Source organism: Ovis canadensis, chromosome 14, assembly GCF_042477335.2.
Source record: "Ovis canadensis isolate MfBH-ARS-UI-01 breed Bighorn chromosome 14, ARS-UI_OviCan_v2, whole genome shotgun sequence".
NCBI classification, from domain to species: domain Eukaryota; kingdom Metazoa; phylum Chordata; class Mammalia; order Artiodactyla; family Bovidae; genus Ovis; species Ovis canadensis.
The window spans coordinates 49,368,645-49,394,597 of NC_091258.1; the positions used below are offsets into that span (position 1 = coordinate 49,368,645).

Consider the following 25,953-nt stretch of genomic DNA (forward strand, 5'->3'; position numbering starts at 1 on the left):
TGGGCAGGCAGTATTTTTCATTCACAGTAGAAACAACCTAAACTTCTATCACCTGATGAATGGATAAATTAAAGATGGTATATTTAAATAGTGGAATATTATTTAGCAACAAAAAAGAACAAAGTGCTGATTCATACTATAAAGTGAGTGAACCTTCAAAACATGGTAAACGAAAGGAGCCACACACAAAAGACCACATTTTGTATGAAATGTCCAGAGTAGGCAAATCCATAGAGACAGAAGGCAGTTTTGTGGTTGCCAGAGAATGGGAAATGGGAAACAGAGAGTGACTGATAATGAATATGAGGTTTCTTGGGGGAGATGATGAAATGTTTTGAGCTTAGATAGTGGTGATCATTGGACAATCTTGTAATATACTAAAGATCACTGAGTTACATACTTTTATTTCTTGTTCTCAGTTTAATAGCATTATATATACTTTAAAAAATAAACTTAGAAAAATCCAAAACAGTTTTTCATGGAGTTCTTAGGACTGTTAATAGGGATGAGCAGGATTTAGAATGTGGAGGTGAAGCAAGAGGATTGAGGCTGAAAGAAAAGCAAAGGTAGGAAGGTGGTCAAGAGCAGGGCAAGTATAAAGGCAGGTAGTACTGTAAGCAGTTCAGATTGTTACTGGAGCAAAGTGGGAAGGATGGGGAGAAGTGGGACTAGACTAGACTCCATAAGCTGTCAGAATGCCAAGACAAGGCACCTGAACTCTGTGGGCTCTAGGAGGGCTTTAAAGGCTTTTTGTTGTTGCCAGTCCACCAGTAATGTCTTTGTGATGGGGTGCCTGGATTTGAAAGCATCATGCTTGTTGATGGTTGTTATTTTATCTCCTTGTTTCTATTGGATTGTCCAAAAAGTTCATTCAGGTTAAGATGTTGGGCCAACCCAGTATATATTCACTCATAATTTATTGAGCACCAACCACATATCAGATGTAACTTGCATTAATTGATTTACTCCTCATAAAAACTCTATAAGAGTCAATATCTTTACTGATTTTTCAGACAAAGAAACCAAAGTTCAAAGATTGTTGCCAATAAAAGGCTAACCAGTGAGTGATGAAGTCTAGCATCAATTCCAAAGTCAAGGCCATAGGCCTCTCTGTCCTTCCCTCCTCTCCCTCCATTCCTTTTTCTCACCATCTCCAATCACCATGGCCTCTGCTCTTTCAGGCAGTAGATTAAGCCATGGAACCAGTGAATCTTGACATTATCTGCTAAGCAATTACATACGTCTTAATTTCTTGGTTTCCAGGGCTCATTTCAAATCCTTTACCTCCTATTCGTGTAAACTAGCTGTCACTAAGGCAGAATTTATTACCTATAAGGCACTTATGAGACACCTAGGGATAAAAACTCAGTTGCTTCGATGTCTACAAGCTATTAAGAAGGTTGTAAATACCTTCCCTGCAGAACAGCTATTTAAATTTTGCCCTGGAGCCGTCCTTTCTTTAGTCAGGTTGATATTTGAAGACAAGTTAAGGATAAAAGAACAAGAGAGCTCACAACTAAAATAGCAAGTTATTCTTAAGACTTATCTTTAAGTACAGTATTCCTTTAATCTCTAAGGAATTAATCTTTTTTTACTTTTTTAATTGGAGTATAATTGCTTTACAGTGTTGTATGAGTTTCTGCTGTACAACGGTGTGAATCAGCCATAAGTATATATATATCCACTCTCTCTTGACCCTCCCTCCCATCCCCCCATCCCACCCTTCTAGGTCATCACAGAGCACCAGTTCAGCTCCCTGCAGTTTCCCACTAGCTACCTGTTTTACACGTGAAGTGAAAGTTACTCAGTTGTGTCCTACTCTTTGCGACCCCATGGACTCTACAGTCCATGGAATTTTCCAGGCCAGAATACTGGAGTGAGTAGCCTTTCCCTTCTCCAAAGGATCTTCCCAACCCAGGGATCAAACCCAGGTCTCCTGCATTGTGGGTGGATTCTTTACCAGCAGAGCCACAAGGGAAGCCCAAGAATACTGGGAATACAGATCTTCCCAACCTGGGAATCGAACTGGGGTCTCCTGCATTGCAGGTGGATGCTTTACCAACTGAACTATCATGGAAGCCCTTGTTTTATACATGGCAACCCACTCCAGTACTCTTGCCTAGAGAATCCCATGGATGGAGGAGCCTGGTAGGCTGCAGTCCATGGGTCGCTACGAGTTGGACACGACTGAGCGGCTTCACTTTCACTTTTCACTTTCATGCATTGGAGAAGGAAATGGCAACCCACTTCAGTGTTCTTGCCTGGACAATCCCAGGGATGGGGGAGACTGGTGGGCTGCCGTTTATGGGGTCGCACATAGTCGGACACGACTGAAGCTACTTAGCAGCAGCAGCAGCAGCAGTGTATATATGTCAGTGCTACTCTGAATTCATCCCACCCTCTGCTTCCCTTCCTGTCCTGTGTCCACAAGTCCGTTTTCTATGTCTGTCCCATATTTTACTGGAACTTCTTGGAGGCAACAGCTGGAGGGTCACCCTCTCTTGCTCTTCCCTCCCAAACTAAAGTGTTTATCTTACCCTTCATTTCAAATACAAATTAAAATTCCTAATCACACCTAATGTGCTTAAGATGATTCTTGAAGTTATTTACACACTTAATAAGCCCAATTATATTTTTTTATTCACCTTGACATAGTTACTTGTGTTGCTGAATCATAGGTTTAACATTTTTAACTTGAAACATCAATTTCCCCCTCTGTGGTCATGTCAAGATCTTGGGCAGTGGTGGAAAAATGCACTTAACGGTGTAGTTTTGAGCAACTCACTTCTAGATATTTGCATTAGACTTTTACACTTGATTTTTTTTCCTGACCTTGTGACATCTCTTCTGTCCCGAAGGAGGCTGGAAGATAGGGAATGAACTGAGCCTCAGGAAATGCAGATCACAGACTCTGCACTACCAAAGACCTAATTAGGTCATCTTTCTGTCCACCTGTCAAGGCACGATTGCTAAACTTTTCTTTCTTAGGAGAAGGCGGTTTCTGAAGCAATTCTTTTTCTTTTCTTTTTCTTAAATTTAATTTTGCCGTGCTGGGTATTCATTGCTGTGAGGACTTTGCTCTAGTTGAGGCAAGCAGGGACTACTCCTTTGTTGCAGAGCGCGGGTTCTGGGGTGCTCGGGCTTCAGTAGTTGCTGCACGTGGGCTCAGTAATTGTGGCTCTTGGGCTCTGGAGCACAGGCTCAGTAGTTGTGGCGCACAAGCTTGGTTGCAGGCAGATTCTCTACCACTGAGCCACCAGGGAAACCCCTCGGAAGCACTTTTGTATTTTATGTTCCACATCTTTCCATTTTTGGTAACCTGACTTTAGACAGTGACAGAAAGACTGTAAAATATCTTTGGCTGTTGGTTTTTCCTTAATAGTTTCAAATGGTCATTCACTCAACAAATATTCATTGACCACCTACTCTATGTAAGGGTGCTGTGCTCAATATACTGCTGAGGAAAAACAGTCATACCTTGCCTCCATGGAATATATAGTTTGAGGCAGGGAGGAGATGCAGGGGACAAATGCTAATCAAAAAGTCACACAAATGGGACTTCCTCAAACAGTCCGGTGGTTGAGACTTCACCTTTCAATGCAGGGGATGTGAGTTCGATCCTTGGTTGGGGAGCTAAGATCCCACATGCCTCGGGGCCAAAGTACCCAAACATCAAACAGAAGCAGTATTGTAACAAATTCAATAAAGACTTTAAAAATGGTTCACATCAAAGAAAAAAAAGTCTTTAAAAGTTAAAAAAAGTCACACAAATGTGAAATGTGGCCTTGACAGATGCTGGGAAGACAGGTACACAGTGATATGAGAGCCTGTGTTAGGGACATTATACCTGACAGAAAAGGGTAGGAGGAAGTGACCCTTAAGCTGAGATCTGGTGCCTAGTGAAGAAGGGAGGGACCAGTGACCCAGACCCAGGGCACAGTGAAGTAGCAGTGCTGTATCCGGGGGAGACTGCAGACCGGACGACCCCAAAGATCAGTGAAGAAGGGGCGGGCTAGCTAGGCTCTTTTCTTTTTCTCTCTTTCATTGAGCCTCCTCTAAAAACTATGGGAAAACAAGATTCTGCTGCTTTAAAAATAACAACAAAAGGTTCAAAAAATCACTGTCCTAGGCCATCTACGTGACCTGACAAGGACGTTTTATAATCCGTGTCACATGTGATATGTTGTGTGGCACGTAACTTTCATCACCTTCTCACCCCGTCAGATTGTAACTGAATGTTTGACTGTCTGTAGAAATCTCTCAGTTCAGTTATCCAACACACAGCCCCTAAACGTTACAAAAAATGCTCTTATTGCAGATGACAAAGGCAAAAACATATGGAGTTATTTTAGGTCAGTGGGTTTCAGTTTTTTTTTTTTATAGCAGCAGAATACATTTTTCAAGTGAGATCTAATATGAAGGCATCAAAAACTCAAATGACTTTTGTTTTCTTTGTGCCCTTTTCCTTACAGGTTTCATGTTCTCTAGCATGAACATTTATTGCTTTTATAACCAGAGGATAATGGCCTTTAAATTATGTGGTGGTTTAGGAAAGCTGGTAACAAGTTTCAGGGACTATCCCAGATTGAAACAGATGGCTCTCTGTTATAGTACCCTCTGCTGACCTTTTCACAACTAAGGATTACTAAGGCACAGGGTGACCATGGCTTTTTCATTGTGAAATTATATGATAACAGCAGAAACCTTACTGACAAACAGATGTTTTTCCCAAGTGGAGCTTTTCTTAATGAAATGGTTGCTTAGGAACCAGACCATAATAATAACTTTTCTATATTTAGGTTGCAAAGTGATTCAGTTTTCAGAATTACTAAGTCGAGGAATACTAATTAGATAAAATTGAATCTATCTATTATTTCTTGTCTTGCAGCTGAGCGACCAAATGGTTAAAATAGAAGCAAAATTTTGTCCAGATATGTCTATCTAGATGCTATTCATAACAAGGACATAAAAGGAAAACTATAGCTCATAGAGCTACCCTGCTCTGCTCTTAAGTGATTCTCTAGTGGCACCGTGTGTTTGGTCTTTCATCAGTTCATTTTAGAAGTTTTTGTATGTGACACTTGTTAGGTTGTTGAGTGGGTCAAAAATTGTGTGTGAAAAATGTGAAAATAACTTCAGGTTAGGCTCAGTGAGATAGCAGTATAAAGGAAAGGCACTATCACTTGTTTAGGATGACAGATTTGATAAATGGAAAATCTTACATGCTAACTGTTACTAACAACAAAGAAACCTCAATATGTACCATGTTTATCAGGTGTGTTAAAACATTAAATCTTCTATTCAGACTAGACAAAAATCCAGAAGAAAATACAGTTCTGTCTTCCATTTCCAATAATAGTGAGATGTATGCTCAGTATGTGCTCAGACTCTTTGTGACCTCCTGTACTGTAGCCCACCAGGCTCCTATCTAAGGAATTTTCTAGGCAAGAAGACTGGAGCAGGTTGCCATTTCCTCCTCTAGGGGATCTTCCTGACCCAGGGATCAAACCCGCATCTCTTGTGTCTCCTGCATTGGCAGGTAGATTCTTTATCACTGAACCACCAGGGAAGCCAATGATGAGATATTGTTCAGTTGCTCAGTCATGTACAACTCTGGGACCCCATAAACTGAAGTGCACCAGGCTTCCCTGTCCTTCACTATCTCCTGGAGTTTGCTCAAACTTATGTCCATTGAGTCAATGATGTCCCATGATGAGATACCTCAGCTGAAACAATTTTATTCAGGTTAACATATTTAAGACACTTTAAAAGCATAAAAGAGCTAATGAGAAAACAGTGAATTACCAAGCCAACATCTGAAGAGAAAGTGAAAGTGGCTCAGTCATGTCTGACTCTTTGCAGCCCCATGGATGCTACAGTCCATGGAATCCTCCAGGCCAGAATACTGGAGTGTCTTCTTAAGAGAAAGCAAAATCCTAAGAGGTAAATGGAACTTAAGAACCTGCATTTGCCCTCAGGGCATTTGCTGAAATTAAGTTTCAGTTTCCTGCTCTTAAGGTCAGACCTGTAGAAATGAAAGCCTGGCTAGTCCCAACTTGAAATGGGGAGTCTAATAGAAGACCTCTAGCGTTAAGCTTACTTAGATCCCAAAGGAATACACCTTCAGGTGAATAAAAAGTGAAAATGGTATTCCTTCACCTTATCCCCAGGGACTGGGAAGGGCATTGTCTTGTCACTGGAGAGATTGTAATCCCAAAATGGTCCACCTCTCTTGCAGATTTGTATTACTGGGATTCAGGAAAGTTCAAACTGGGAATTAGAGTTTTAAATATTTATATACTCGTGGTGTCTGTGGATGTCTTACAAAAAAGCATATCTCTATAGAAGAAGGGACCGTCACCCTAGACCTGAAAGAATCCTTATAATAACTTTTAAATTTTTAATGATTAAACATTTTATTATGGTAAATTTATTATAAAATTTGCTATTTAACCATCTTTAAATGTACAATTTAGTGGCATTAAATATATCTACAATGTTGTGTCACTTCTATTTCCAAAACTTTTTCATCAGCCCACCCAGAAACTCTTAACTATTAAGCAATAACTACCCATTCCTTCTCTCAAAATAATTATTATATATTTAGTTATGTATAATAATTAGAACATAGTCACAAAATAGCCAAGCACAAGGAAACAATGCCCCAGAAGACTTTGGATGTTGGACTTAAGTTCAGCTCAGTTCATTCACTCTGTCATGTCCAACTCTTTTCGACCCCATGGACTGCAGCACACCAGACTTCCCTGTCCATCATCAGCTCCCGGAGCTTGCTCAAACCCATGTCCGTGAAGTCAGTGATGCCATTCAGCCATCTCATCCTCTGTAATCCCCTTCTCCTCCTGCCTTCAATCTTTCCCAGCATCAGGGTCTTTTCCAAGGAGTCAGTTCTTTGCATCGGGTGACCAAAGTATTGGGAGTTTCAGCCTCAACATCAGTACTTCCAATAAATATTCAGAACTGATTTCTTTTAGGATGGACTGGTTTGATCTGCTTGCAGTCCAAGGGACTCTCAAGAGTCATCTCCAGCACCACAGTTCAAACGCAAATTCACTGATTAGCTCTAGTAATTTTCTGATACTATCTTTAGGGGTTTCTATGTACAGTATCATGTCATCTGCAAACAGTGCGAGCCTTACTTCTTTTCCAATCCGGATTCCTTTTATTTCTTTTTTTCTCTCTGATTACTGTAGCTAGGACTTCTAAAACTATATTGAGTAATGATGATGAAAGTGGCCACCCTTGTTTTGTTCCTGATCTTAGAGAGAATGCTTTCAAATGCTTTCAGTTTTTGACCATTGAGAATAATGTTTGCTATAGGCTTATCATGTATGGTCTTTACTGTGTTGAGGTAGGTTCCTTCTATGCCCATTTTATGAAAAGTTTTAATCATAAATGGGTGCTGAATTTTGTCAAAGGCTTTTTCTGCATCTATTGAGATTATCATATGGTTTTTATCTTTCAATTTGTTAATATGATGTATTACATTGATTGATTTTCACATATTGAAGAGTCCTAATTGAATAAACCCAACTTGATCATGGTGTATGAGCTTTTAGATGTGTTGCTGAATTCTGTTTGCTAAAATTTTGTTGGGAGGATTTTTGCATCTATGTTCATCAGTGATATTGGCCTGTAGTTTTCTTTTTTTGTGTTGTCTCTGTCTATTTTTGGTATCAGGGTGATGGTGGCCTCATAGAATGAGTTTGGAAGTATTCCTTCCTCTACAGTTTTTTGAAAGAGTTTTAGAAGGATAGGCATTAGCTCTTCTCTAAATGTTTGATAGAATTCTCCTGTGAAGCCATCTGATCCTGGGCTTTTGTTTTTGGGGAGATTTTTGATCATAGCTTCAATTTCAGTGCTTGTAATTGGGTTGTTCATAATTTCTATTTCTTCTTGGTTCAGTCTTGGAAGATTGAACTTTTCTAAGAATCTGTCATTTCTTCTAGGTTATCCATTTTATTGCCATATGGTTGTTCATAATAGTCTCTTATAATCCTTTGTATTTCTGCATTGTCTGTTTAACCTCTCCTTTTTCATTTCTAATTTTGTTGGTTTGATTCTTTTTTATTGATGAGTCTGGCTAAAGGCTTGTCAATTTCATTTATCTTCTCAGAGAACCAGCTTTTAGTTTTATTAATCTTTACTGTTGTTTCTTTCATTTCTTTTTCCTTTTTTTCTGCTCACATCTTTATGATTTCTTTCCTTTTGCTAATCTTGGGGTTTTTTGTTCTTTTTTTTCCAGTTGTTTTAGGTATAAAGTTAGGTTGTCTCTTCGATGTTTTTCTTGTTTCTTGATTTAGAATTGTATTGCTATAAACTTCTCTCTTAGAACTGCTTTTGCTGTACCCCATAGGTTTTGAGTTGTTGTGTTTTCATTGTCATTTGTTTCTAGAAATCTTTTGATTTCCCTTTTGATTGCTTCAGTAACCTGTTGGTTATTTAGAAACATGTTGTTTAATCTCTATGTGTTTGTGTTTCTTACAGTTTTTTTCATGTAATTGATATCTAGTGTCATAGTGTTGTGGTCAGAGAAAATGGTTGATATGATTTCAATTTTCTTGAATTTACTGAGGTTTGATTTGTGACCCAAGATGTGGTCTATACTGGAGAATGTTCCACGTGCACTTGAGAAGGTGTATTCTTTTGCATTTGGATGGAATGTCCTGAAGATATCAATGAGATCCATCTCATCTAATCTAATGTATCATTTAAGACTTGTGTTTCCTTATTAATTTTCTGGTTTGATGATCTGTCCATTGGTGTGAGTGGGGACTTAAAGTCTCCTGCTATTATTGTGTTACTGTCAGTTTCTCCTTTTTATGTCTGTTTGTGTTTGCCTTATGTACTGAGGTGCTCTTAAATTGGATGCATAGATACTTACAACTGTTATCCCTTCCTCTTGGATTGATCCCTTGATCATTATGTAGTGTCCTTCCTTATCTCTTGTAACCTTTATTTTAAGGTCTATTTTGTCTGATATGAGGCTTGCTACTCCTCCAGCTTTCTTTTGCTTCCCATTTGCATGGAATGTATTTTTCCATCCTCTCGCTTTCAGTCTATATGTGTCTTGAGGTTTGAAGTGGGTTTCTTGTAGACAGCATGTGTATGGGTCTTGTTTTTGTATCCATTCAGCCAGCCTGTGTCTTTTGGTTGGAGCATTTAGTCCATTTACATTTAAAGTAATTATTGATATATATGGTCCTATTGCCATTTTCTTAATTATTTGGGGTTGATTTTGTAGGTCTTTTTTCTTCTCTTGTATTTCTTGGCTATATAAGCCCCTTTAACATTTGTTGTAAGGCTGATTTGGTGATACTGAATTCTCTTAACTTTTGCTTGTCTGAAAAGCTTTTTATTACTCCATCAATTTTGAATGAGATCCTTACTGGGTTCAGTATTCTTGGTTGTAGATTTTTCCCTTTCAGTACTTTAAATATATCCTGCCATCCCTTCTGGCCTGCAAAGTTTCTGCTGAAAGATCAGCTGTTAAGCATATGCGGTTTCCCTTGTATGTTACTTGTTGCTTCTCCCTTTCTGCTTTTAATATTCTTTATGTTTAGTCTTTGTTAGTTTGATTAGTATGTGCCTTGGCATGTTTCTCCTTAGATTTACCCTGTATGGGACTCTTTGTGCCTCTTGAACTTGATTGACTATTTCCTTTTCCATGTTGGGAAAGAAGAAAATAAAGAGTAGGATAAAATTAGATCTTCAGTGAATGAGTTTTACAATAGACACAGCTAAGAGAGAGTTAATGAACCAGAAGATAGAAAGGAAGACATTATGCAGAATGCAGCACAGAGTAATTATTTTTCTTTTTCTCCTCTTCTTCTGGGACCCCTGTAGTTCAAATATTGGTGCGTTTGATATTGTCCCAGAGGTCTCTGAGATTGTCCTCACTTCTTTCCTTTCTTTTTACTTTGTTCTGCTCTTCAGTAGTTGTTTCCACCATTTTATCTTCTAGCTCATTGATTCATTCTTCTGTTTCAGATATTCTGCTATTGATTCCTTCTAGATAAGAGTATTTTTAATTTCAGTAATTGTGTTCTTTGTCTCTGTATGTTTATTCTTTAATTCTTCTAGGTCTTTGTTAATTGATTCTTGCATTGTCTCCATTTTGTTTTCAAGGTTTTTGATCTTTACTATCATTATTCTGAATTCTTTTTCAGGTAATTTGCCGATTTCCTCTTCATTTATTTGGACTTCTGTGTTTCTAGTTTATTCCTTCATTTTTGTAGTTACCTTCCTTCCAGACTCCCTGCTCTAGGCAACAGCAAATCTATTTTCTGTCTCTGCTGGTTTATATTTTTCCTTCTTATGGCATATCTTTTTTCTTTAATTATACTTTGCATTTCAATTAAGGTTCAATTATTTTGACATTAATGAGCTTTAAACTTTTACGAGATGACATCTATTAATTTTTTCTTTTTGATTTATCCATCCAGAGACTAAACTCTGTCTCCCTGTGCTGTATTCTGCATAATGTCTTCCTTTCTGTCTTCTGGTTCATTAACTCCCTCTTAGCTGTGTAAGAGAGAGTAAAACTACTGTAAAACTCATTCATTGAAGTTTTAATTTTATCCTACTCTTTATTTTTAACATTTTCTTTGGTTTATTTTTCAAATCTGCTGAATCAGATTTGGTTATTTTCTATCCCTGGAGATATTTTCAAGCTTGTCTTATTTTTCTTTGAGTATAGGAAGCCTGGTTACTTAATAATTTGTGTGTGTTACTTTCAACATCTTAACACACACAAAAGTCCAGCCTTTTTTCATAGGAAGCATCACTATAAACAAAGCTAGTGGAGGTGATGGAATTCCAGTTGAGCTATTTCAAATCCTAGAAGATGATGCTGTGGAAGTGCCGCATTCAATATGCCAGCACATTTAGAAAACTCAGCAGCCTCCACAGGACTGGAAAAGGTCATTTTTCATTCCAGTTCTGAAGAAAGGCAATGCCAAAGAATGTTCAAACTACCGCACAATTGCACTCATCTCACACGCTAGTAAAGTAATACTCAAAATTCTCCAAGAGAGGTTACAGCAAACATTATTCTCAGTGGTGAAAAACTGAAAGCATGCCTCCTAAGATCAGGAACAAGACAAGGGTGTCCACTTTTACCACTATTCAACATAGTTTTAGAAGTCAGCTACAGCAATCAGAGAAGAAAGAGAAATAAAAGAAATCCAGATCAGAAAAGAAGTAAAGCTCTCACTGTTTGCTGATAACATGATACTGCACATAGAAACCCCTAAAGATTGTATCAGAAAATTACTAGAGCTAATTAGTGAATTTAGCAAAGTTGCAGGATGGAAAATCAATACACAGAAACACTTGCATTTCTGTATGCTAACAATGAAAATTCAGAAAGAAAAATTAAGGAATCAATCCCATTCACCATTGCAGAAAAAAAAAAAGTTCAGTATCTAGGAATAAGCTTACCTAAGGAGACAAAGAAACTGTACACAGAAAATTAGAAGACACTAATGAAAAAAATCAAAGACAATATAAACAGATGGAGAGATATTCCATGTTCCTGGGTAGGAAGAATCAATATTGTGAAAATGAATATACTACCAAATGCAATCTACAGATTCAGTGTAATTCCTATCAAATTACCAGGGACATTTTTCACAGAACTAGAACAAAAAATTCATATGGAAACACAAAAGACCCCAAATAGCCAAAGCAGTCTCGAGAAAGAAGAATGGAGCTGGAGGAATCAACCTTCCTGACTTTAGATTATACTATAAAGCTACAGTCATCAAGACAGTATGGTGTTGGCACAAAATCAGAAACATAGACCAATGGAAAAAGATAGAAAGCCCAGAAATAAACCCATGCAGCTATGGGTACCTTATTTTTGACAAAGGAGGCAAGAATATACAATGGGGCAAAGACAGCTTCTTCAATAAATGGGAAAACTGGACAGCTACATGTAAAAGAATGAAATTAAATACTTCCTAACACCATACCAAAGATAAACTCAAAATGGAATAGAGACCTAAATGTAAGACCAGAAACTATAAAACTCTTAGAGGAAAACAGGCAGAACAATCAATGACATAAATCAAAGCAAGATCCTCTATGACTCACCTCCTAGAGTAACGGAAATAAAAACAAAAGTAAACAAGTGGGACCTGATTAAACTTAAAAGCTTTTGTACAGCAAAGGAAACTATAAGCAAGGTGAAAAGACAACCCTCAGAATGGAAGAAAATAATGCCAATGAAACAACTGACAGAGGATTAATTTCCAATTTACACAAGCAGCTCATACAACTCAATACCAGAAAAACAAAACAACCCAATCAAAAAGTGGGAAGAAGACCTAAACAGATGTTTCTCCAAAGCAGACATACAGATTGGCTAACAAACACATGAAAAGATGCTCAGTGTTGCTCATTATTAGAGAAATGCAAATCAAAACCACAGTGAGATACCACCTCACACTGGTCAGAATGGCCATCATCAAAAAGTCTACAAACAGTAAATGCTGGAGAGGGTGTGGAGAAAAAGGAATGCTTTTGCACTGTTGGTGGGACTGTAAATTGATATAGCCACAATGGAAGACAGTACGGAGATTCCTTAGAAAACTAGGTATAAAACCACCGAGCAATCCCACCCCTAGGCATATACTCTGAAGAAACCAAAATTGAAAAAGATGCATGTATCCCATTGTCACTGCAGCACTAAGTACAGTAGCTCGAACATGGAAACAACCTAGATGTCCATTGACAGATGAATGGATAAAGAGGTTGTGGTACATATACACAGTGGAATATTACTCAACCATGAAAAGGAATCCATTTGTGTCAGTTCTAGTGAGGTGGATGAACCTAGAACCTATTATATAGAATGAAGTCAGAAAGATTAAGATTAGTATCATATTCTAATGCATATATACAGAATCTAGAAAAATGGTACTGGAGAATTTATTTACAGAGCAGCAGTGGAGAAACAGACATAGAGAACAGACTTATGGACATGGGGAGAGGGGAGGAGAGGGTGAGATGTATGGAAAGAGTAACATGGAAACTTACATTACCATACATAAAATAGATAGCCAACGGGAATTTGCTGTATGGCTCAGGAAACTCAAACAGGGACTCTGTATCAACCTACAGGGGTAGGATGGGGCGGGAGATGGGAGGGAGTTTCAAAAGGGAAGGGATATATGTATACCTATGGCTGATTCATGTTGAGGTTTGACAGAAAACAACAAAATTCTGTAAAGCAATTATCCTTCAATAAAAAAATAATTTAAAAAGATAGGCAGTTCATGGTAGAGGAATGTGGAAATTGCTCAGTCGTGTCCCATTCTTTGAGACCTCATGGACTGTAGCATTTTAGGCTCCTCTGTTCATGGGATTCTCCAGGCAAGAACACTGGAGTGGGTTGCCATTCCCTTCTCCAGGGAATAAAGGTTTAAGGAACTTTTCTAATAGGCAAAGAAATGTAGATTAAAATAATAATGAAATACAATTTTTTACACCATTTCAAAAAACAGATTTTTTTTTTAAACAGACTTTTTAAAGATAGGAATATTCAGTGCTGGCCAATTGTAGTGAAATAGGCACCCTTGAACTCTATTGGTAGGAAAAGTAATTGGAACATTTTAGAAAGGCAGCTTTGAAAATGTTTTTATACCCCTGGAGCCAGTTCTTTACCTTTGGGGAAATCTACCCTAAGAATATAAATAAGAGTTAGGTGCTTATACTAATTCTGTCTAACAAGGTCTATGAAATGTTTTCCATCAATGAATAATTATGCAAATGGCTCTTGGTCCCAGGGACAGCTTGCAATTGAAGAACCCAAGTGAAGAACCTTGTGCTTTCATAGCTCATTTGTCCCCTTCTCCAGGAAGCCCCACCCCTTCCTAAACCCTTCTTTCACTTTTCTCTCCCTGTGTTCTCATTACACTCAAGAATTCTGTACTAACCACACTGTCTTTTAATCGTTGTTTGATTTGTCTCTCTCTAGATAGGCACTGTCGTATTACATTTGTAACACTTAGTACCTGGCACATAGTAGAACTCTGTTAATGTGCGAGTGTGTGAAAGAATGATTTCCGTTGCCTTTATTCTAAAGCTGTTTTCCAAGCTTTAGGATTTATGCCATAGCTTCAGATTACTTCTGTATGCTCTTATGTAACCAATTTGTATTTTTCTAATTGACCCCTTTCCCCCTCTTTTTAAAGAAAGTAAAATTGAAAAGAATCCTTACCATTTCTCCATGCTAAATAATAGTATTGCTATTAAAGTTTTCATTATTATTGTTAGACAACTCCAAATGACCTAGTGTGAAGGCCAAGCCATCTGGGGGAATAAATACCACCCCCAAAATCTTCCCAGAAGAAAAGAAGACTGTAAAATAAAACAGAATTGTTCACTATAAAAAGTGTGTGTGTGTACATGTGTGTGCGTGTGTGTGCATGTGTGTATTTATTCACAAGAGTGAGGTATGGATGAGAGGGCACTAAAATGCTTATGTTGATTTCAGGTTTCAAGTTTTGTTGTTTTTTTTTAAAGACAGCTTATTGAGATATAATTCACATACCATACCATTTGCTTTTTTTAGGTGTGTAATATAATAGCTTTGAGTGTATCCAGAGTTGCACATCTATAACCACAATCCATCTTAGAACATTTTCATTACCCTAAAAAGAGACTGATTCCCCACAGCCTCCCCCTCAATCCTCCCATATATCCATGGGTGACTTTTTTCTTATGTTTTTCTCTAGTATTTGAATCTTTTATAGTGACCATGTATTTTTTATGTATGGTCAAGGGAAAAAGTCATGTTCTTTTGATTGTGGAAATAGTTTTTCAAGGCTTCTCCTTTTCTCCTCTGTTTATAGATGCCCTGCTTAGCAGAGTGATTCTTAACCTGAGGGCCCTGACTAAAGGTCTGGTCACTTGCCAGGATTGTAGGCAGGGTGTTTAAGTATATATATGCATTTTATCAGGGAAAATTTATAGCAGCACTGCCTGGTTTCTGTATAAAACTACCGTTTATATCTTACATGTCATGGTTACTGATTTCACAACAGTCACTTTTTCTAAGCCAGTCTTCGCCCAGAGTACCTAAAGACTTATCTAATCATCTTATCAGGATATCTGCTACATTTAACTGAAGGAAGAAAGGGAGAACTCAGGAGTTTCTGTCTTGCCTCTATCACTGCTTGGTACCCAAAGCACAGAGCAGATCTCCGAGCCTTAAGACACTGGATCATGAGAAAGATCAGTGATGTCTTGTTAGAGCTTCAGGCCAGGTGATCACTCCCCTGGGAGGCTTCGACTCACTAGTGAGAACCCTATGCGTCAGTCAGCTTTGCTGATTCTGCAGCTTCTCTTTGCCAAAGTTTGAGGTGAAATGTCAGTAGAAAACTTAGAAAGAAATCAGTCTGGAGATCAGGTGGTACTCCCTCTACTGGGACCACCTAGCTTGGGGGTCTTCCAAAACTGTTTCTTGCCTAGATTCAGCTAAAAGAGAACTACAGACTGTTTTCTGGAAAATCAGAAGGCCCTTTCTTCATATTATCAGCAGTTGTTTCTTTTGATGGCATAAAGAGAATGTTAATGTTTGAAAGCTACCGTAAAGAGAACTCAATAAATAACATCCTGCTTCTTTCTCACCCAGGATCAGCTGAAATGCAAGTTTCTCTGAATGCACAGGGCAATGATTACTCTCAAAGCAGCACTAATTGCTGTTTTCTCTTCCTTCCTTCCTCACTTATGCCTTCAGTCAGTACTAGGGCAGCTTTGTTTTTATTTCTGTACTTACAATAGAGCCCTTGATCATCGTGTTCTTAAGGCTCACTTTTCTCAGCTCCGTTCTGTATCACCCAGAAGTAATTGATAGAGGCAGTCCTAACAAGGTAGATTCCAAGTTTTTTGATGCTGACTTGGGTTTTATTTATTTGAGGGGTGGGTAGTAGAATAAGAGATTTAGGGGAATTGCAGTAGCCCATAAAGAAGTGACATGGAGATATTTGAGAATCACTGATTAAAAACAGAGACTCACTAAAATCCAAGTTTCCTTGTAGGTCTCCTCTGTTATCGCTAATGTCAGCAGCATCTCAAGTCAAAGTCATTTGTGAATTTCATTAACATTGCTACTTCCCTTTTCCACATTGAGATAAATATAAATAAGTAAATATACCAATTAAGAACAAAGCAGTTCCTATGAAGCCCAACTGGAACCCAAGAGGATTCTGCCTGTTCATACAGGAGGCAGAGTGCCTCTCCTTCCTCTGACCTTGGAGTCAAATAGAAAGTAAATCTTATAGCTGAGAAACACTTGAAAATGTATGATTTGCTGTCTTTACGGTTAGGATTTGCAAAACTGGTACTTTTTTGGTGGGATAGCAGATGTGGGCTTGCAGTCCTGTTTTTGTCACATGGCAGCTCTGTGATCATATTTTTCACCCTTCTGTTCCTCAACTTCTCCCACAGTAAAATTAGGAATGATAGTATTAATAGCATCTACTTCAAAGGATTGTTGGAAGCATTAAACAGATGAAGGCATAAAAAATGCTTAAGACCATGCCTGGCATATTGAAAACACTTATTAAACATTAAGAATTTTTACTGTCTTTGCTACGAGATTTTCATTTATTATAATAAGTAAATATTTCATAATCCAAATGGCTTCTGACTACAGTTAACTTTCACTAAATATAGATTATAGCTTTTTTCCTTCCAAAATGGGAATTAGAGAACAATGTAAGTAAATATATTTGCCTGATTTTAGTGTTTGAGTATATTATTTAGATTTTGGTTTAAAGAGGCAGACTGTAGGTACCGTACCGCCATTCTTACAAATCTTCAACTTGTTAGTCTAACCTTCTTTTTTCCTCAGGACTGAGTAACACTCACTCACCTTAAATCTTTATAAATGTGTTGGGGCTTGTCCATACTTAGCACAACTTTGGAGCTTTAGAGAAACTGAACATTATGTTGGCATGCTAGACATTATCATTTACTCTAATTAGAAAGACAACCTGGCTATTCAGTTGAGTTCCCCATACTTCCTTGATTTAATAACCCACTTCCCCAGTTTGTGCAGCTTCCTGGATTCTTGGAGCTGAAATGATTGTTAATTTCCATCATAATGAGCAGTCTCTAATGTAACAACTGAAGTATCTGCTAGAGGGTAGTAGTCTCCTTCTCTCCAGGGTCAACCTTTCTTCTCTTTGTGTCCTTGAGCTGCAGCAGGAGAGGACAGTCACAGGCTGGTGATTATCTTTTTGGAATCAGAAGGAAAAGTTCCTTGTGCATTACCTCTTCATCATCATCGTTCTTTCAAACTAGAGCTTCTTCCCAGGTTAATATACATTTTACCTTTTTTCTAGTTTTTTAAATTAGTATGTATCTGTTAATCTGTTAAATTAGTATGCATCCTTTGTGAAAAATGGAGAAGCTTGTCTCCTTCCCAGCTTACCCCTCACAGTTAGTCCTCAGTGATAATCATCCCCTCCACCCACCTTAAGTAGTTTGTTCTAGTATATTTATACGTAAAATTCTTTCACAGATCTCGATGTTAAAATTTCTGCACATTATCTACTCATTTCCTGTAGGTTGGATGGAGGGTTAACATCCACATGCACACACATGCCCGTATACACATACCTGTGTCCCTTCTCTTCCTACCATTTCCCTTTCATAGTTTTTGGCTAAATCACTGGACAGTGTTTGCTGCTGACTCTATGAATATTATTCATGGCTACGCCTAGTTCAGTTGTCCTTTCTTGTGTATTTGCTTAGTTTTCTATCAAATAATTGCTGTTTTTCCCAAAATGATCCAACAGCTCTAGCAAATGGGTGTCATTATTTTGTCCCATCTTTTTTCTCTTTACCCATCAGTTCAGTTCAGTTCAGTCGCTCAGTTGTGTCCAACTCTTTGCGACCCCTTGAATCGCAGCATTCCAGGCCTCCCTGTCCATCACCATCTCTCGGAGTTCACTCAGACTTGCGTCCATCGAGTCAGTGATGCCATCCAGCCATCTCATCCTCTGTCGTCCCCTTCTCCTCCTGCCCCCAATCCCTCCCAGCATCAGAGTCTTTTCCAGTGAGTCAACTCTTCGCATGAGGTGGCCAAAGTACTGGAGTTTCAGCTTCAGCATCATTGCCTCCAAAGAAATCCCAGGGCTGATCTCCTTCAAAATGGACTGGTTGGATCTTGCAGTCCAAGGGACTCTCAAGAGTCTTCTCCAACACCATAGTTCAAAAGCATCAATTCTTTGGCACTCAACTTTCTTCACAGTCCAACTCTCACATCCATACATGACCACTGGAAAAACCATAGCCTTGACTAGACAGACCTTTGTTGGCAAAGTAATGTCTCTGCTTTTCAATATGCTATCTAGGTTTGTCATAACTTTTCTTCCAAGGAGTAAGTGTCTTTTAATTTCATGGCTGCAGTCACCATCTGCAGTGATTTTGGAGCCCCCCAAAATAAAGTCTGACACTGTTTCCACTGTTTCCCCATCTATTTCCCATGAAGTGATGGGACCAGATTCCATGATCTTCATTTTCTGAATGTTGAGGTTTAAGCCAACTTTTTCACTCTCCTCTTTCACTTTCATCAAGAGGCTTTTGAGTTCCTCTTCACTTTCTGCCATAAGGGTGGTGTCATCTGCATATCTGAGGTTATTGATATTTTTCCCGGCAATCTTGATTCCAGCTTGTGCTTCTTCCAGCCCAGCGTTTCTCATGATGTACTCTGCATAGAAGTTAAATAAGCAGGGTGACAATATACATCCTTGACATACTCCTTTTCCTATTTGGAACCAGTCTGTTGTTCCATGTCCAGTTCTAACTGTTGCTTCCTGACTTGCATATAGGTTTCTCAATAAGCAGGTCAGATGGTCTGGTATTCCCATCTCTTTCAGAATTTTCCATAGTTTATAGTGATCCACACAGTCAAAGGGTTTGGCATAGTCAATAAAGCAGAAATAGATGTTTTTCTGGAACTCTCTTGCTTTTTCCATGATCCAGCAGATGTTGGCAATTTGATCTCTGGTTCCTCTGCCTTTTCTAAAACCAGCTTGAACATCTGGAAGTTCACGGTTCATGTATTGCTGAAGCCTGGCTTGGAGAATTTTGAGCATTACTTTACTAGCGTGTGAGATGAGTGCAATTGTGCAGTAGTTTGAGCATTCTTTTACATTGCCTTTCTTTGGGATTGGAATGAAAACTGACCTTTTCCAGTCCTGTGGCCACTGCTGAGTTTTCCAAATCTGCTGGCATATTGAGTGCAGCACTTTCACAGCATCATCTTTTAGGGTTTGAAACAGCTCAACTGGAATTCTGTCACCTCCACTAGCTTTGTTCGTAGTGATGCTTTCTAAGGCCCACTTGACTTCACATTCCAGGATGTCTTACTTCAGCCTTTGATATCTATATTCTTTTCATTCTTGTTTATGAGTTTATTCCTTTTTTACTCCTTGCCTGTTAACTGTAGAGAGATTTCAGGGGGAAGATGCTTGTGGTCATTCTGTTACATCTGATTGAAAATTATTTTTACATTTCACCTCTAAAAGAGGCTGTTCTATTTTAAAAGACCTTGCCCCTTAGCACAGATTTTTAATATATTTTATTTATTTATGTTGATACATTACATGCTTCAAAATTAAAAAGAAATACAAAGATACAGAGTTAAAAAATCCCTCTTATATATCTTCTAGTTACTCCTTTTCTGTCCCTAGAAAGAACCAATATCATTGGTTTCTTGTATATCTTTACAGAACTATTCATGAATATTTCCCCTTTGTACACAAATTGTTAAATTTTTATACACATTGTTTTGCACCTTGCATTTCACTTAACAATGGATCTTAGAATTTATTCCATAAAAGTTCTTTAAAAGCTTTGCATTTTCTTGTGAATATCTTTCTGTGTGACTTATTTTACTTAACATAGTTCTCTCAAGGTCCATCCATGTTGAAAATTAAAGAGTTTTCCTTTTCATGGAGGATTACCCATTGCATTGTATTTATTTACCAATGTCTTCTTTGTCCATTCACCCACTGATGGACATTTAGATTGTTTCTGTGTCTTGGCTATTGAAATAGTGTTGTAATGAACATAGAAGTGCACATATCTTTTTGAGTTTGTGTTTTCATATTCTTCAGATAAATGCCTAGGGGTAGAATTGCTAGGTCTTATGGTAGCTCTATTTTTAATTTTTTCATGAACCGCTATACTGTTTTCCATAGTAGTCATACCAGTTTACCTTCCCACCAACAGTACATGAGAATCCCATTTTGCCACATCTTCTCCAACACTTGTTATTTCTTATCTCTTTGATAAGAGCTTTCTGACAGGTGTGAGATGGCATCTCATTGTGGTTTTGTTTTATATCTCCCTGGTGATTGGTGATGATAAATATCTTTTCATGCCTGTCTTAGCCATCTGTCTGTCTTCTTTAGAAGAATGCCTATTCAGATCATCTGCTCATTTCTTAGTCAGATTTTTTTTTTTGCTATTGTGTTTTATGAATCTTACAGTTTTTAAATAACAGGTCTTTGTGATATAATTCATATTTCATACAATTCACCCATTTAAAGTATACAATTCAGTGCTTTTTATTATACTCACAGTGTGTGTAACCATCACTGTAATTAATTTTAGAATGTTTTTATCTCTTCAAAATGAAATTCCATATCATTAGCAGTCAGTCTCTATTTCTTACCCAACTCCCACAACCCTAAGCAACCACGAAATCCACTTTCTGTCTGCAGATTTGCCTATTTTGGACATTTTTATGTAAATAGAGTCATACAGTATGCAGGCATTTCTGTTTCTTACAGTTTTCAGCAGAAATTCAAGTGAGTAGGTGGTTTTCCAAGTTGATGTGGATATTTTGGGAGATAAGTTGTTATCTACTCAGGAGAGTAAGTCAGGTTAGTTTTAAAGTGGGGATGACTTAGCAGATTTCCAGGAGAGAGTTAGTCAGCAAAGATACTTGGGATTAGACTATCTTTCCTGCAATGTAAAACTCCTGTGTAAAGTGAGACTTAAACTACCGTGACTTTCCAAGGTCTGCAGATCACTGAGCAGTATGCTAAGGGATCATCTTGAAATCAACACTGGATCAGAATACATTTCTGGCTTTGTAATGAAAGTCTTTGGGGGGGGGAAAAACAGTTGTTTTACATAATAGACTATCTCTGTTTTGTTGCATAATTACCTTCAGTAATATTTTTTCAGTTGGTTAATTTGTCTTATCCTATGCTTTGCCTCCAAACACAGATCAGAACATTTTTATGAACTCTTGCCAGAACTGATTCACCTTTGCCTTCTGTTTATCTTATCTGTTCCATCACATCTCAAAATGCCTAGTCATTTTCCTGTGATCAGAGCAGGAACAGGTATCTCTCACACAATCATTTGGTCCTTATTGCCAAAGGGATTGATGTGTCATATTTCCTTAAAGCCTGGACTGACCCAGAAATTACCCCATTTTTCAGATTACAAAGGAGGGACCAAGGGTCATAGGAAGGTTAAGGCCAGGTTTCCTCAGTTGTCAAAATTCTAAAAATCTTATCTTTTTAAAAAAAAAATTGTTCTGTAGTCTTAACCATCGTATGTGATTCTCTTCACTGCTTCATGTAAGAGTAAGGAAGGAACCAGTGTTCTCTAGGGATTTATAAATTCATAGGTAGTGACTGTATCCTAGAAGGTAAATTCAAACAGAGAGCCATTTGGCAGCCCTTAGTGGAGCAGGCCAGCAGGAAGATAAACAATCGCTAACCTGAAACTGTGGGAAGCAAGGAAACTACTGTGCTGTCGGCAACCTTTTTATGAAAGATTAAAAGAATTAAAGCTCCCTGGTAGAACTATAAGTCTAGCATTATGGGAAACTTTATTTTTTAACCTGGATTTGTTTCTTTAATCTGAAGAAAGATATATTAGGATTCCTTTGGGTGAAAAAAAAAAATCAAATTGGTATACACGTAAAAGGATATTTATTGGCTTATGTACCCTAAGGTTCTAATGAGTAGAAGTATAATTGGATCCAGGGGCTCAAAGCATGATGCAGTTCTCTTCCTCCTTCGTCTGTTGGTTAGACCCTCCTCTGTTGACACCATTGTGGGGCAGACTTTCTCCCAATGATGGCCACTGGGAGCTCCAGGTTAATCACTTCAACAGGCAAAAACAGGAAAACAAAGAGCCAAAATAACCATCCACACAAACACACAAACTCCAGGAGCTCATCTTCCCTAGTAGTTCCAAAATTGGTTCTAGGATTGAGTCTCTTTCCTCATTCCTGAACCAGACATTGTGGTGGTGATGGGATGGAATATCCTAAGGCACCCTTGATATGAGTTTGTTCACATATGAAGAGAGAGAAAGTGGGTCATTCACCCCACTCAAGCAACAGAGACTGAGTTTGGGAAGGAGTATTTCCTAAAGGAACAACAGGTGTCGCTACCAGAAGAAAGAATAGATGCTATGTGCAACCAAAGTCTGTTTGCTACAGAGAGACAGTCAAGAGCTCACTTGGATTTTGTTTTGTTTCTTAATTTTGGCTGCACTGGGTCTTCGCTGCAGTGCACTGACTTCTCTAGTTGTGGTGTGTGGGCTTAGTTGCTCTGTGGCACGTGGGACCTTCGTTCCCTGACCAGGGATCGTACCTGCACCTCTTGCATCGGAAGGCAGATTCTTAACCACTAGACTACCAAGGAAGTCCCAGTTCATTTGGTTTTGAAGTATACAGCAGGATATGCTCACAAAAGTAAATAACTTCTCTGCTAAAGATTAGTGAGAGAAAATTAGGCATAAATGACAGTAGAAGGGACTCTGGTAATATATATTTTTCAGAGAAGCTAGATACAGATCAAAGTTTTTTAGAGCAAATTCCCTTTCCCCACTGATTTTCATTGTAAAGGTATAACTATATTCTTAAAAGGAGACAGATCCATGGAGTTGCTGAGTTGGGAACTTCTGATGGAGTAGGAGTTATGGTTGCCTCAGATCTGTAACATGTACTAGGCCTTGTGATGACATCAGTGATAGAACACCTGCAGGTGTTTCTTTTTCCTCACTGTTCTTTAGAAGTACATAACCTCTCCCCAAACCTTCCCTCACCCCAAAGTAATGGAGTTTGTGTTTATATAGCTTTGAGACGAGGGTTTTTATTTCTAGTCCTGTCTTAGTCTTATCTCCCTTCTTCTCTCAGCCTCTGTGAAGTTTGCTTGCTATGGGTCTGGGCTCAGATAGTGTTACCACTGCTGCAGATTCCACCTCTAGGTGTGCTGTATGAAGAGAGAGGGTGTCGGCAAGTACTAGGAAGGAGGAATCAGGAGCAGGATCTTCTCTCCTTCTGATCCGGAAACTCAGCTGGAAGCATAAGTCTCTATTCCTCATCATGCCCAGAATTTGTATTCCTTATTTCCTTACGGAAATTGCTCTCATCATTGTCAGTTTTACAGAGAAAACTCATTCTAGGGTAAAGAACTGCAGCACAGATAGGAAGCACTGCTGTGCTCCAGGCTGATGGATTGGCAGGAGCGATACTAGGCTTAGAACCTTACTGACTCAGACCCGAAAGACTCCCTCCAGGGCATTTGATTGAGTCTGTCAGTGGATCCCTGCTGTGCTGTGTAATCATCTAGCTTCAGCTTCCAGAGTCTAGAATCCATAGGTCATAGAATGTCAGTGCTGAATGTGACCTTAGAGATCATATAGGGCTGAGACCAGAAGAATCCAGGAGTGTGAACTCTAAGACCCATGTTCTTTCCACTACCAATGATGCATTTGAAATGAAGGGCAGCTCTTGCTGGTGGAATTACAGAGGTGGATTTAAATGCCTCTGTGTTCATCCCATCACAAGCTGTCTGGGCTTATTTTCCTTTCAGTGCTAAACAGTAATGAATCCTTTCTTTCTATTTTTAACCCTAGGGGTTGCCCTTCTCTCAGACGTGTACCCTGAGAAAATCTTGCCTGGCCTGCTTTCTCAGTATGACAGCAGTAAAGACAGGCACACACCGGAGACCAGAATGAAAGTGGGGGAAATCCTGATGCGAATCGTCAGGGCATTAGGTGAGTTTTCTTGTTCCAGCCTCTGAAATGGGATCAGGGAGTGGTGTGGCTGTGGAACTAAAGTCTGTACACCTTGGAGGCTTGTTATGCTAGCAAGGGGAGGACAGTTTGGGAGCTGGGATGAACTATTTTATGTTCAAGGATTTAGCAGATGTTCAGTGCACACCAAGAGATGGGCCCAGTAGTGCCCATGCTCCTGCAACTGCTTAGTCTCCTCCCCTGAGCTATGTCAGGGCCTGATTTTCCTCAGAGGTGGAATGAGAGGTTTCCCACTTGCTGAGCAGCAGTGAGAATGAAAAGAAGGGGAATGTCAGACAGAGAAGGAGGGGTGCTAACTCTGGTTAAATGGCTCTTGTGTACCTGGTCATCTACATTTATGATCTCATCTAATTTTCCCAAGACGTTCTATAAAGAGGCTGTTGTTAGGTCCATTTCATAGATGAGGAAGCTGTGGCACAAAGAACTGCAGCAATTTGTTCAAGACTCATTCAACTGATAAATAGTAGTACTAAGAATTGAATCTGCTGGCCCTTCCCTGATGCTCCAATGGCTAAGACTCCATGCTTCCAGTGCAGAGGGCCTGGGTTCCATTCCTGGTCAGGGAACTAGATCCTCCGTGCTCCAATTAAGAGTTCACATGCCACAACTAAAGATCCTGCATGCCACAGCAAAGACCCAGCACAGCCAAATAAACAAATACTTAAAAAAAAACAAAGTGAACCTGCCAACTCAAAGGAAGTTGCTCAAAACCACAACCACGAGCTGGGAGTATTAAGACTGTGGGCTCCAGAGTTGCACTGCCTGGGATCAGATCCCAAGCTGCTTGCTAGTGGCTCTTGATCATAGGAATGGTTCTTGACCTCGTGATGCGTCAGTGCCCTCATAAATAAAAAGAAGATATTAGTAACACTTAACCTCATATGCCTATTGTAAGGGTTAAATTTTACTCTTCACTCACTAGGGGAAGATTTTGGAAAACTAGTTTTTTTGCCTCTGGTATCACGAAATCTCATTGAGTTCTTCCTTCACTAGTACTTTCAAGGATTTCAAAAGATTTCACATAGTCATGCATCATGTCTGTGAATATAGCTATATATTTTCCTAATTTCTGGGTGACCCTTCTGGCTAAAGAAGATAGAACTTAGATCTCCAAACATTTAAATTCTTTCATAACTGAAAGAGAAATCTCATGAGAGTGAAATTAAAAAGATAATTTTTGTCTCTCCTCAGAAGAACGGCAAGCTTTCTATATTTGCCTTTTTCTTAAATATGGATCTGAAACATACTAGGCAAGTGAACCATTATGAGCAATGATTCTCTCACAGTAGGTGTGAGTATTAAGTTTAATGTATTGCAGGATCGAATGCAACTTCCTTCCATTTGTGTGTAACATTGTGACTATCGATCTCAGGAAGAATGTGTCTGATACATAGGTGGCATCAGCAGAACATATCTTTTCTCTGAAACTTCTGGTGAACCTCTACCATTGGGAAGATAAACACTGAAAATGCACACTTCTCTGTCTCCATGGGCCAGTCCAAATCACTTCCTGTGGTGAGAGTGAAAGTGGGGATGAAGGTCTAGGTTGAGTGGGAGACAGATTTTGCTCCTCCTTACATATTTCTATAATTAGCCCAGTTTCCAAAACTGCCTTCTGGCATTTCAAAGCATATTCCATCAGTGCTCAAAGTTCTAATCTTCCTGATGTCTATTCCAACAAGTATCCAGCCGTAAACATTGCCTTAGCTTTAACTGCCACTTTCTAATTCACTTCACCAATTTGTCCAGGTGCATAGATAAGATGGCTTATTGAAATCCTTTAAGTGAAATTAAAACCCATTTTTACAATGTAGCCAATATCCTATTGGTGTGGAAATCCTTGTGACA

The 25,953-nt window shown here is 38.8% G+C and overlaps 1 protein-coding gene across 2 annotated transcripts in view; it reads left to right on the forward strand.

Annotated features, from left to right (window-relative positions):
• TANGO6 (transport and golgi organization 6 homolog) overlaps nt 1-25,953 on the forward strand; it is a 180,541-nt gene that overhangs the window by 71,550 nt on the left and 83,038 nt on the right. For both annotated transcript variants that reach the window (XM_069550149.1, XM_069550150.1), the window contains exon 15: nt 23,926-24,066. In XM_069550149.1, the coding sequence (XP_069406250.1) occupies nt 23,926-24,066 (141 nt within the window). The remainder of the gene's footprint in view (nt 1-23,925; nt 24,067-25,953) is intronic.